The sequence below is a fragment of the Podarcis melisellensis genome, assembly GCF_964234715.1.
Source record: "Podarcis melisellensis genome assembly, chromosome: 1".
Classification (NCBI taxonomy): domain Eukaryota; kingdom Metazoa; phylum Chordata; class Lepidosauria; order Squamata; family Lacertidae; genus Podarcis; species Podarcis melisellensis.
Window position 1 is genome coordinate 47,882,150 of NC_138528.1, and position 12,266 is coordinate 47,894,415.

Genomic DNA, 12,266 nt, shown 5'->3' on the forward strand with positions numbered 1-12,266 from the left:
AAGGCAGGCAGCACAATATGGCCCCCTTCCCAGCACCACTACTGGCAGCACAGAGTGCAATATCCAATTTATTAGCATGACTGCGACCCTGTCCATAGGCGAGCTTACATCTGAACTGTATAGGGTCCACATGCGCAACATAAGAAGCTTTAACAGAAGATCTTCAGACAGCTAAAATGCAAGCTTTAGCTTCTAATTAGAGAAGCAAATCATCTTACAAAGAAGCGCTACCACATAAACTGCTATCATGAAGTAGGAATCCAGTCAAAGGAAGAGACAGAAGTGCCCAACCCGCTTATTTTCTTCATTCTCTGTGCTAATCTGTCACAAATGAACTTAAAAGCCCCAACATCACCTCATTCACTTGCTAGAGCAAGGAGTGTACATCAATATTCTTCTTTTCTGCCCTGCTGCCAACTTTTCCTTGCTTGCCCTATCATGTGCCATATTGGAAGTCCATTTCCCCCTTTTAGAACATACACTTACCTGCTCGTAATAAAACTCAGTGCGCACAATTTCATTCTCCTCTTCTCTCAAAGAAAGAAGCCACTCAAGTTCTGTTATTTTGGGTATTTGCACCACTGCAGAGTAATCTGAGCATTCGTTATCGGAGGACGCAACTGCCGTTGACAGAACACACAAGAAATCAGGACAAGAAGTCACATGTTACAATTTGGAATCAGACATCTGTTCCGACCCCTGCTCAGTAGAGGCTCTGTGAAGCAGGGTGCAACTACAGGAGGGAAGGGGAACCCTGCTTCTAGGGGCTGCCAACCATCAGCTCTATAGCAGGTAAGGGAAAAGACTTGGATGTTGTGTACGAATTGCAGCTCCTTCCTTTGCAAAAGATGATTAAAGCAAAGTGGGGAACTGGCTCAGTGCACTTCTGTTCCCTGTCAATATGGGGGGGGGGGACAGTCCTTGCAAATTTGAAACTGCATGCATACGATTTTCAGAATGCAATACATTTTGAAGCTTAAGACCCTGAATAGCTCTAAGCTTACACTTCTTCTGGGATGACTGAGTTGTTTCTGCCTTGTGCACCGTAAGGGCAGATAAAGGATACTGAAAAGCTTTTCTAACCAACTTTGTAAAAGCCTATGAAGAAAACAAAGAGAAACCTGAATGATTTGGAATTAAATACAGGCACCTGTTTCCATGGAGAAAGGAAAGGGGGGTGTCTGACCCTGTTCACTACCAGAACAATGTTCCATCAGCTTTACACCAGAGTAATGTGGCCTTCAGTTCCAAAAAAGTTTCTCACCCTTGAACTACAACATTACTAAAAGATAGGGCATGGGTGAGGGGTTGGGAAGTCCCAAGGGCAAATAGCCCAAGGAGTCCTCTAGCCAGTCATGAAAACGCATTGTGGCTTCCAAATCTTGCCATATTTTCCAGCAAGTAATCTGGCTGAGTTAAAACAAATCCCTGTTCTCTTAAAGAAAAGTAGCTGTGTTAGCCATGCAGCAACGCATTAGAAAGCTCATGCCTCTGCATTTGTTACGTCTTTGAAAATGCTTCAGGGCTTGCCCATGTTGCCCACAAGCAACATTAAATGTGAAGTCAGTCCTGTAATACATGCCAACAAAAGGCAAATCTCCTCACCTTCCTCTTGGTCCTGATCCTCCACTTTTGTACTATGAAAAGAGAAAAACAAAGATGCTTCATACCTATTCAAACATGCGTCGAAAAGTTAAATTCAGTAAAGCAAGTGTTTTCATAGCATTAAATCAAACTCTGAAGCCCTACCCATAGTCCCACTGTTGGAACTAGAAACAGGAACAGCAGGAACTAGAAATAGACTTTTCCTCCTCATTGAAACTCTCAGGGGGTGGGGAGACCCACAAGAAAGGCTAAAATGATTCACTAGTTGACATCAAAGGCTAGCATTCCAGATACAAAAAAAATGGGGAAAGATTGTTTACACACATTTCTGCCTCAGGGGGCAAGTCCTCTGAGCCCTCCTTGTTGTAATAATTGTAGCACTGGTCACAAACACGAGCCGGGTTTTCCCTACACTCTTCCACCGTCATTTTCTTGGTTGAACACGAGCTGCACACCAGCCTCCCGCAGCGTCTGCAGTGATGTCGTCTATTAAACTGAGACACAAAGAAGAACCTTTAAGGGAGCAATGACATTTCAGTGGTTACCATTTAACCCATTCAAGACCCACAGCCATTTTGATCTTTTGGGCACAATAGCAAATACGACTGACAGAAGTGCAGCAAGCTGCCCAAAGAGCCCACAGCAGACACACCCGTTTAAGTGTTCCAGTTACATGTCAAGTATGGCCTTGGGGGTTCCTCACCATAGTAAAACGTTCCGTTTTGCAGACCATACAGGTGACTTCGTTCTCATCGGGAATCCATTGCTGTTTTGGTGGGGGCTTCTCTGGTGGCACAAACTCCTCTGGGGACACAGTTTGCTGCAGGCTTCTCTCTCTCATGCTGGAAGAATGTGTTGCATCTTGATGATAAACAGGAAACGAAACCAAAAAATGGAGAACTGAAATATAATATTTCATAAAATGTACATACCACTCGATTGTAAGTAAAAGCCTCAAATCAATCATGGCTACCCTTCGGTGACAAGGCAATGCAAAGAATATGCTAGTAGAAGTTATTGTATGGGTTTTTGGTGGGGCTCATCCGTTGAATCCCACCCAGAATGTTTTTTTTTTTTTAACTACTACAGCTGAAAGCAGATTTAAGAGAAAAACACAAGTATGAACACAACATCCAGCCATTAGACCTTCTCTCACCAGGAGAACTAACTGGAAACTGTTCCGTCGATTCTGATTTAGACAACGTATCAGACTCAGATCCCCGACACAAATTCTCCTGCATCTGAATCACAGAATCTAAAGGCAAAAGAGAAAACCATTTATATCTGCAGCAAAGAAGATTAGAATGATTCATCCAAACCTGGATCAGTACATGTGATTCAAGTGACTACAGTTTTTGTACAAGCAATTTACTAACCCACCAGCATGCCAAGAAGGTGTAAGGTTCAGACTTTTGCATCTAAGCAAAAGGAGAACAATATGGATATGTAGAAACATAGGGATACTAGGCCTTCTAATGTTCTTTTTCCTCAACTCTTTTGACTACGCCATCTTAAAAATATACAAAAAGTTGAGCCGGAAGAAGTAAGGGGCTTGGTTCACTGCATTATGCAGGCTCCACTGGTCAGTAAAACATATTAGTAGTACTGCACTGTGTGGCAATAAGAGAAACAGAAGAAGAAATGGAGCAGCACAGGGGCTTTTTAGTTAAGTCGCGAGCCAAAACCATGGGGTCACAGAACCCAAAGCGACAAGGTGGATTTGGCTTGAATCCAATCTGCCTTACCAGCTGAAAATCTGTCATGTTTGGTTAAAGAGCACCTGGAACATTTTCACTGATTAGAGATTTCCAAAAGCAAGTCACCTGATCTTTTCTCTTTTAATGAGAAAGGGAAGTCAAGGGCTTTCCCAGCATACTTGGAGAGCAAAGCATCAATGTCTTCTACCGTAAAGCCTATCTCTTGCCCAACCAAGAGCTGGTGCAGTGTCTGTACAGCCACGGCTACCCAATCCACCTTCATGTTCATCAGGAGCTGCTCCAACATGAGCAGTGGCTTGCAGGACAGGTGAGAGTAGTTAGCACGGTAAGGCTCAGGAAGAGTCAGTAAGACCTTGGATGTAGAAACAGAAGAGAAACAAAATTAATTTATTTCATAAAATTAATATAATGCCTGATTATTATTACTGAAACCTCTCTCATTACTTGAGAGAAGAACCCCCAAACCCAGCAATGCAGTTGCAAATTTCAAATCTGCTTACCTTTGATCCCATATAAAGGGCCTGAATTTCATTATGGCGCATAATTGTTAAGTGTTTGTAGAAGTGTGTGGTGAGATAATCTGCAAGGAAATGAGAAGCTGCCAGGCTGGGATGTTTATCAAGACACTGTTCACTTATGACCAGCTGAATGTCTGGGTCTTCTATCCTTTGCAAGAGCTACAAAGAAAGTGAACAATGGAAAGTTAATTCAGATCATAAAATAATTTCACACTGCCAGCTAAAGACATCTGCAACCTAAAATTATCTGTTTAACACAGTTCTACACCGCACTTTATGAGGTTAGGTTTTCACGGCAGCACCAAACAAATATATCAACCACAATACAGGAAATACAGATAATGAGGCAGAAAATACAACTAAAAACATTCCAAGCACAATGGGACCTAGCAAATTATTATGGTTGCTCATTTTATGATGAAGGCTGCTGAGCAGGGCTACAAGAAGAAGGCCTTCCTGCTTGTACATCATATCACTCTACCACAAACAAGTGTCATACATGGAAGGGAAATGGATTTGTGTCCACAGGAACCATAATTTGCCAAAGGCTCCTGGGCACATGCTTGTCATTTGCTCAGACACAGACACCCACCGGAGACACCCACTGAATACAGGAAATCATTTTCCTCCCTAATGTGCAAAGTGTCCCGTTACTGACATCTTTAAGATTGCAAAATGATTTTGGAGGAGGATAAATCAGAAAAAACAAAGCAGTTACCTGCAAAGCCTTTTCTGTGTCTCCCATTTCCAACAAATGAAGGAGATGCTCTTGGTGAAGATTGATCAAATCATCTCTTGGAACAGGATACAAGTTCCCCCATTCTTCACATAATTCATGATCCTAGGATAAAGACAAACAGCTCTTTCTTGTATTGCCATCACTCTGATACTGGAAATCCGGAAAACCTTAGATGAGAAGAGCTTTCTGCAAGACCAACCAATTTATTTGTAGAAAGTTGTTCCTCTGCTAGGCAAGGAAACAATGGGTGTGAAAGGTGCAGTTCCTTTCTACAGCATGACTAGGAAATAAAACCCCAACTGTGGATTTCTCAGAAGTCACCAGTTAGCCATTGCGAGACAATAGGATGTGGGACTAGATGGGACTCTGGGCTTGGGGGAGAATCTGGGGGGAATTGCGTATTGTGCAGGATCAAGCTTCCAAGGGAGGAAACACAAAAAAATATAGCCTACCTTTGCCTCCAAAATCACTCCTACAACGGTTTGGGGGTCATCAGTGCAGGCTCTTTTCAGGTCCTGCCAGTCATGCCAGAGTGTGACATCTTGTAGACTTAGAATCTGACAAAATAAAACAAATACAACTGAACAGCCCCTTCAGCAATCTCTCTCTCTACTTTTAAAAAGGACTAAGGCAGACAACTGAACCAGGAATTATTCTAAATTACAAGTGGTCTGCTGCCAAAAGACCAGAAAGAGCAATCATTGCCTTTATATAACCCAGCAGCCGAAAGACGCCAAAAAATCTGGGAGAAATATTCTACCCCCAAATAAAATGATTTATTACCTTTTGATAAACCTGAAGCTCTCTCGTTTTCCTCTGCAGCTCAGATCTGAGTTCTTCGGGCACCTCAGGGTCGCAGGCACAATAAGCCAAGATTTCTAGACAAGCCTCCAAGGGCCAGTTATCCAGACAGCGCAGGGCCAACCTGCTCCTCAGCAAGGCATCTCTCACTCGGAACAGGTATTGCCAACCATCCTCACCTGGAAAGGAAGAATACACCAGAGATTTGAAGTTTGGCTTTAGAGTACTGTATGCTTTAGCTGCACAGGATGAAGGTGATGCAAAGTAGGGTAGCAGCAATGACATTAGGAACATCAAAGGCTGCCTTATACTGAACCAGACCCTCTCTCCAGGGTTTCAGGCAGGAGTCTTTCCCAGCCTGATCTGGAGATGCTAGTCTCTGGATCTGGGACCTTCTGAATGCAAAGCATGTGCTCTGCTCACTGAGCTACAGCCTGCCTCTTCCCCCTCTTTATAGAACCACAGTTGGGGGAATAACATGGCTATTGCTGCTTTTTCTGTTTCTACTCTACTTCCACCCTACTCTCAAGCAGGCCCACTTATCAGATGTTTCCAGCTCCAGGGCTACCAGAGCAATGGCTTCCAAACCTTTCCACGCATGGACCACTTAAAAACTGCTGATGGTCTTGGTGGAGCACCTAATGATTTTATGTCTGCCACAGCAACTGTAGCAAATGGTGCTTTATGCTGTAATTACATTTATTACTTTTATTTCTGATATTTCATTTTATTGTATTGCAATCTGCATTCCATTGAATTCCTAATGCAATAAAATATTTAAAAAATGAAAGAAGCTATACGAATACAATAAAAATAATATGCATTTTTAACGCATTTAATGCCACACACAGAAGCCTGCAAACCACTGAATGAAGCATGTATACAATTGTTGGTCCATGGACTACAGTTTGGGAACCCCTGAACTAGAGGAAACATCATGGGCTCAAGTCTCAGACTGAGTGGCAAAACCATGGTTTGTCACTGTATCCAAAGTGCCTCAAGACATTTTCCATTTCCTTCCAAAACTAGACGACTGAGTCGTCAGTTCCTGGTCTGCAGCCCAAAGTGCCATTTCTACAAGAAGAATAATCCCTTCTTTACCATCAGCAGCAGCACAGCTGAGTACGGCATCCTGCACGGTGATTAGCTCTTCCGTGTCCTGGCTGCAGAGATTCAAGATCTGGAGGGCTCTGGGCCAGTCCCCTGTGCTGAGAGCTTGCTCAAAGTTCTCCATCAACACCTCAACAGCCATAACAGAATGCAACCCCAGGAAGAGCAACGACACGTAAGGCTTGCCACAAAGTGCACTAGCCAAGCCTTTTCCCTCCTCCTGAGGGTCCTGAAGGGGCTCACACATGGCAAGAAGAAAGCTCTCCAGAAATGGAAACTCCTTTAACAGCGCTTCGCATTCCTTGGCAACGTGCTCTATAGACAAGGGCGCTTCCCGTTTGCCTCGAAAGTCCATCCACAACAGGCCCTGCTTGGGGGTCTTCTGAGCCTTCGACACACTAAGACAAGCCATGGCAGCTGTCAGTTTTGACTGAGATTTCAAGAAGGCGAGGGTGGAAGCTGTGAGCATGTGCTGGTTCTGGTCAGGCAGAGTGGGAGAGGGATGCCCTGGAAGGTCCTCAGAGTCCATGGCGGGATTGTGGACTGGCACCTCCACGTCAGGCAGACAGTGATAGGCATGCAGGTGTGCCAGGCTACTAATGTTGGTCAAAAGGATCCTGGTCTGGTTGCTTTGCCTGGTACAGCACAGAGGCAATGCCTTACAGCAGCAGCTGATGATCACTTCTTGCACATTTAGGTTCAGTTCTTCTTTGGCCAGCAGCAAAGACAGCCTGCACAATTGAGGAGCAGAAAGTACAATAAATTTAGCAGTACACTAAGCGCTGCTTTAAAGAGAGTGAGTGGTATACAAGGTAAACCCAGCTTTGCTATTGATCGTACACAATACATCCGCCCGTGTTTGAAGCAAGTCAGTACCTGTCCGGAGCAACCTGTCTCTCAAACAAAAGCTGGGACAGCAAATGGGGAGGACTCTGCTGAAGTAATAGGAAAGGGTTTGCCACTCTTAACTCCGTAGATTGATCTAGAATTAGAGAAATGATATTGCAAGAGTGTCATGTCAACTTGATTCCGCGCTATGCTTCTAAAATCTGCTCTTGGCATGCAGCAACGCTGCATGTTTTTGAAACAAACTTCTTAGTGCTCCCGTTTCTGCTGCACAGATGCAAAATAGGTTACTTTAGAAAAAGGTTGTCATAGGCAGAGAATCAGTGACACAGGCACAGGTCAAGTTACCCACAAATATAGATACAACTTGAGGTTGCTCATTAAGAAGCTAGTTCCCCCACCCATATTGATATTTCGTGAATTAAAACTTGGATTAGCTTGTTTCAATGGTGAGAGATCTCCCACCTAGCTCTGGAGTGAGGCTTCGGAGGAGAACGGCAGCCAGCCTGTTAATATAGTCAAAGAAGCTTTGCACATAGAGGTTTTGCACAAGGCTCCCTTCAAGGGTCTGAGCATGTTGCTCCAGGGTTCTCAGCAAGAGTTTGAACTGATTAGAAATGGGATGTGCCTCCAATTCCGCGGGTTTCAAAGAAGCCTGTTCTGCTAATGCAGCCAGCAGGTTCCCTCTGGAATCTATTAAAACCAAAAGAAAAAGAGAAAGATTAGAGGTGAAACGCTCTCTCTCACAGATCACAGAATCGCTCTTTATTTCTCCACATCCCACATAACCCTTTCCATTCAAGTGAGAGCCAGTGTGGGATAAGGGTGAGAGTGTTGAACTAGGACTGGGAGACTAGGGTTTAAATCCCCACTCAGCCATGAAGCTCACTGGGTGGCCTTGGGCCAGTCACTGCCTCTCAGCCTAGCCTACCTCACAGGGTTTTCTGAGGATTAAATGAGAAGGGCAGAACTGTGAATGCCACCCTGAGCTCCTTGGAGAAAAAACATATGGGATAGAAATGCCATGAGCAAATAAGAAAGAAACAGTCTGTCTTGGTACAAAAATTATTTCCACCAGCAGGTGAAGTCTTGGGGAAATTTTACATCTAAGAATGTTAAATGGGAATAATTAAAAAGCACTTTTATCCATTATTTTGTACCAGATTATGAGGTAGAGATTTATGGCTTGATCAGGGTAAATTTTTAAAAACCCAATATTTAACATTTTCCTAGAAATATTTACTCATGTTGAATAAGAATGATTTCAGAATTTTCCAAGTTATTTAAAATTGGGAGCTAAATTTAAAATTTAAATATGGAGAAACACATACGGTATTTTTCCACGTATAACATGCCCCTGTGTATAAGACACTCCCTATTTTGTGGGACTACAAATTAAGAAAGTGGGGGGAGATTGTCCAGAGTTGCTGAGCTTTTTTTAGGGAGGATTGCCCTGAGTTGTTGAGCTTTTCGGGGGGGGGGAGGGGGAATTGCCAAAAAACAGTCACCCACCTGACCTACGCTGCCACTTGCACACATTGCGAAAGCCACCTATCATCTGTCCCCTCATCAGCAGAAACTGCCAATTGCCCACCCAATTGCTGCAGCGACAGCCAATCAACAAAACAGCCCTTGCAGCAAACACCAATAACACGCCCAATAGCCGCTGACAAACTCCAAATAGCAGCAGCAACCAATTCCAGGTCCCCCCCATGCACTATCCATGTATAAGTTGACCCCCCATTTTTCACATAATTTTTAAATAAAAAAATCTTGTCTTACGCATGGAAAAATACGGTAGTTCAAATCAAGAAAAAAGTTTGAGTGATTGACTTTAAGAAAGACATTAAGATACACACAGACTCATGCATACACTTACCTGAAGACTCTTCTACATGTGCCAGTCTTTGAAGGATTTGGTCAAAGTCTTGTGATAAAACAATTTGGCTGGTAATACAGTTCTCAGTCAGGACTGGGTAACAAGTCTGCATGAGGTCAGCAATGCTGCAGTTGAAGTGACTGCTTATTTTCTCATCTGAGATTTCTGTTGGGAAAAAAGATGCAGAGTCAATTAATACCAAATCTGAATGTTGTTTCAAATATGGAATAGACATATGAAGGACGCATGAAGGGGCCTAAGTGGCATAACTGAGGCTCACTGTTGAGCTGAGTCAATGCATCATGCAGACAGATGTCTTGCATTGAATAAGACCATTGCTCCATCTAGCCCAGTACCATTGAATGATTGGCAGCAGCTCTCTGAAGCATCAGCTCAGGATCACTAAAACTTCCAACTTAGATTCTCTCTGGTTTCCAAGGGCCGATTCACATATTCAGTTTTGCTATCTGGAACTCAGCTTCCATGAACACCAGGTGTGGGGAACCTGGGGCCCTCTAGACATTGCTGAACTACAACTCCCATCAGCCCCAGCAAGCATGGCCAACAGTCAGAAATGATGGGAGCAGTAGTTTGGCAACATCCAGAGAGTCAAATGTTCCCCACACTTGATGTGCACCAATAATTGTGAGGGTTTTTCCTGCTGGGATACCCACCAGTTGGGCAGTCAACAACAACTGCTGAAACAACACTCACAACAGAACGAAGACTCAATACACAGTTCATAGCTGTAATCCTTGAATAAAAACCATAGCTGAGAGCTTGCCATTTAGAGGAAAGCAAGCAAGCCTTCCTTGGGATTCTGTTGAAATCAGCAGATATCATATGCTACCCTCAGAAATCACTGCAACATAGGATTCCTAAGGAACCCTGCAGTGACAATACAAGGTGTATCTAGCGTGGCCAAGAATCTGTGATAATATATCTAAAGCAATACTTTAATGCAGACACAAGCCCAGGCAAAATCCTCATAGCCAGCTTAACAGAATGTAGGTCTGCATCCGCCCCTGTCTTCTTGCTCAGGTTAATTACATTTATATCCACCTTTCCTAATGGTTCACGGTGGCGAACAACAAGCACACACAACTGTAAGAAGAAATCACGCAAGCAAACAAAAATATAAAAGCGACATAAAATACCCATTTTTTAAAAAATGTTTAAAACCAGCAGCAGGAAATGCAAACATTAAATTCACAGAGCAAACAGTCGAATGAAGTCAGTGAACTGAGGTGCAGCAAAACAGACGGTCAAAGGCTGAAGGCCTTCCCAAAAGAGTAAAGCGGCCATCAGCAGAATGGAGAAGGGAGTGGTTTTCAGTTATTCCCCCTTCCCATCCAGCCTCAAGATTCTCCACACCTAAACTTACTCTGAATGAGCAGATGTAAGATGTGAGAGGGGGCTGCAAAGAGGAGAGGGATTCACAAAAAATGCTTCTCTCCCTTTCCCACTGACGGAAGCCTTACTGTCAGCTGAGCAACGCCACAGGATGCAACCCTAAATCTTCATCCTTCAGCCAATGTCCAACAGAGAGGAAGCCAGATGAGCTGACCTTAGGAGGGAGATCTATAGCCCAGGGGTGACTCTCAAGAATCGGTCCTCGAGGTGTAAGCGAATGAATGATGTTTAAATCAGTTACCTGATTTAGGCTGCCCTTGTGATGTGTTGATGATTTTACTTATTTGTTGAAGAACTGCTGGGAAACCCCTCATGCCAAGAAAGCCCTGGAGAACAGAATCAAGTCTTCGGCCTGGTATCAGATGCAGAAGGCAAAGAAAGAAAACACAGGAGAGAGAGAAACTAATTATGCTGACAGGATTACATGCAAAGTCTATGGTGGCCATAGCTGTTGTAGTTACTTTTAGTGCTAAACATTTTGTTTTTCAAGGTCAAAGCACCTAAAGAGAGGAGAGAAACGTACCCTTAGTTTCAAGGCTGTTATGCAACTTCCTATCTGCCGTCTCCAAGAGCTGCTTGCAGGTTTTCCATAAGTGGCACTGAGTAGACGCCAAGTCAAAGAGAGCCATAGCGGAGGGGCAGAGGCCCTCCACAACATTTCTCAGAGGATCTGTATGCTCTAGCTGGAGACTGTTGGCCCAGAAGCTCTCTCGGAGCATAGGGACAAGGCCTTCTGAAGGGGCAAGGAGCTTGTTGGTAACATCCGAAATCGAGTAGAACACCATACCTTGGGAAACCAAGAGAGAAAGCTTCATTAATGATTTGGGGCCACAATTAACAGGCAACATGGGATTTCAGTCCTGAATATGTCAGACCCCTCTCTAGGTTCCACTCTCATTTTTGTCCAAAACTGGGAGTGCACAGCTCCCTTTCATGCTTAGTATGGCTTTAGATAATAGAGCAGAGAACAGAGGCTGCTTATTTCCTCACTGTATCCAATACCAACATGGATTCCTTACTTGCATGTTTTCATTTGTCCCTCATCGCATACCCCCACTTCGTGTGTGTGTGTGTGTCCACATACTCTATTACTATGATTAACAAAATGGAACATTTTTTATTTATACTGCAAAACATTTTCGTTTCTGAACTGCTATGTGATGCTTTTATAGCACTCTCTTTATTTTACTGTGATCAGGAAAAAGTGAGGGACAGAAGACAATTGACAAAATGTGCTGCAACCAAGAGTGCCTGACGCAAACATAAGGAAAGTAATTTCTTGCTGAGCTACTCTCCTTGCAGCATTAGTTTTAGAGAACATCTGTGACAATCTTCTTTTTTAGACACCCTTCAGGGGCAGTAGGGGCGGGAAGAGACACTTTGGACTGCAGCCCATCAGGGGCTTGCTTGCACCCACTTTATGTTTGCAGTCCCAGCAGGCAGAAAAATCGAGAGGGGTTGGGGTTTGTTTATTTTTAAGCCTATGTTGTATATAGCCTGTATTTAGTTTGGTGGGACGCAAAGCAGATTATATAGTAAGCTGCAGTTTAATTCCCTTGAAAGTCATACCTGTGCTGTGTGTGTGTGTGTGTGTCTCCCCACCCATTTCCCAAATTTTAAAGCCAACAGCCAAGTCT

General features: G+C 43.7%; 1 protein-coding gene across 4 annotated transcripts in view; it reads right to left on the reverse strand.

The window, feature by feature from the left end:
- ZFYVE26 (zinc finger FYVE-type containing 26) overlaps positions 1 to 12,266 on the reverse strand; it is a 43,046-nt gene that overhangs the window by 14,580 nt on the left and 16,200 nt on the right. For all 4 annotated transcript variants that reach the window (XM_081900411.1, XM_081900410.1, XM_081900408.1 and 1 more), the window contains 16 exons: positions 11,153 to 11,416; positions 10,871 to 10,981; positions 9,217 to 9,381; positions 7,803 to 8,030; positions 7,368 to 7,473; positions 6,483 to 7,222; positions 5,364 to 5,560; positions 5,033 to 5,137; positions 4,560 to 4,682; positions 3,824 to 4,000; positions 3,429 to 3,675; positions 2,762 to 2,860; positions 2,309 to 2,466; positions 1,930 to 2,099; positions 1,606 to 1,637; positions 487 to 620 (listed from right to left, as the gene is read on the reverse strand). In XM_081900411.1, the coding sequence (XP_081756537.1) occupies positions 487 to 620; positions 1,606 to 1,637; positions 1,930 to 2,099; positions 2,309 to 2,466; positions 2,762 to 2,860; positions 3,429 to 3,675; positions 3,824 to 4,000; positions 4,560 to 4,682; positions 5,033 to 5,137; positions 5,364 to 5,560; positions 6,483 to 7,222; positions 7,368 to 7,473; positions 7,803 to 8,030; positions 9,217 to 9,381; positions 10,871 to 10,981; positions 11,153 to 11,416 (3,056 nt within the window). The remainder of the gene's footprint in view (positions 1 to 486; positions 621 to 1,605; positions 1,638 to 1,929; positions 2,100 to 2,308; positions 2,467 to 2,761; positions 2,861 to 3,428; positions 3,676 to 3,823; positions 4,001 to 4,559; positions 4,683 to 5,032; positions 5,138 to 5,363; positions 5,561 to 6,482; positions 7,223 to 7,367; positions 7,474 to 7,802; positions 8,031 to 9,216; positions 9,382 to 10,870; positions 10,982 to 11,152; positions 11,417 to 12,266) is intronic.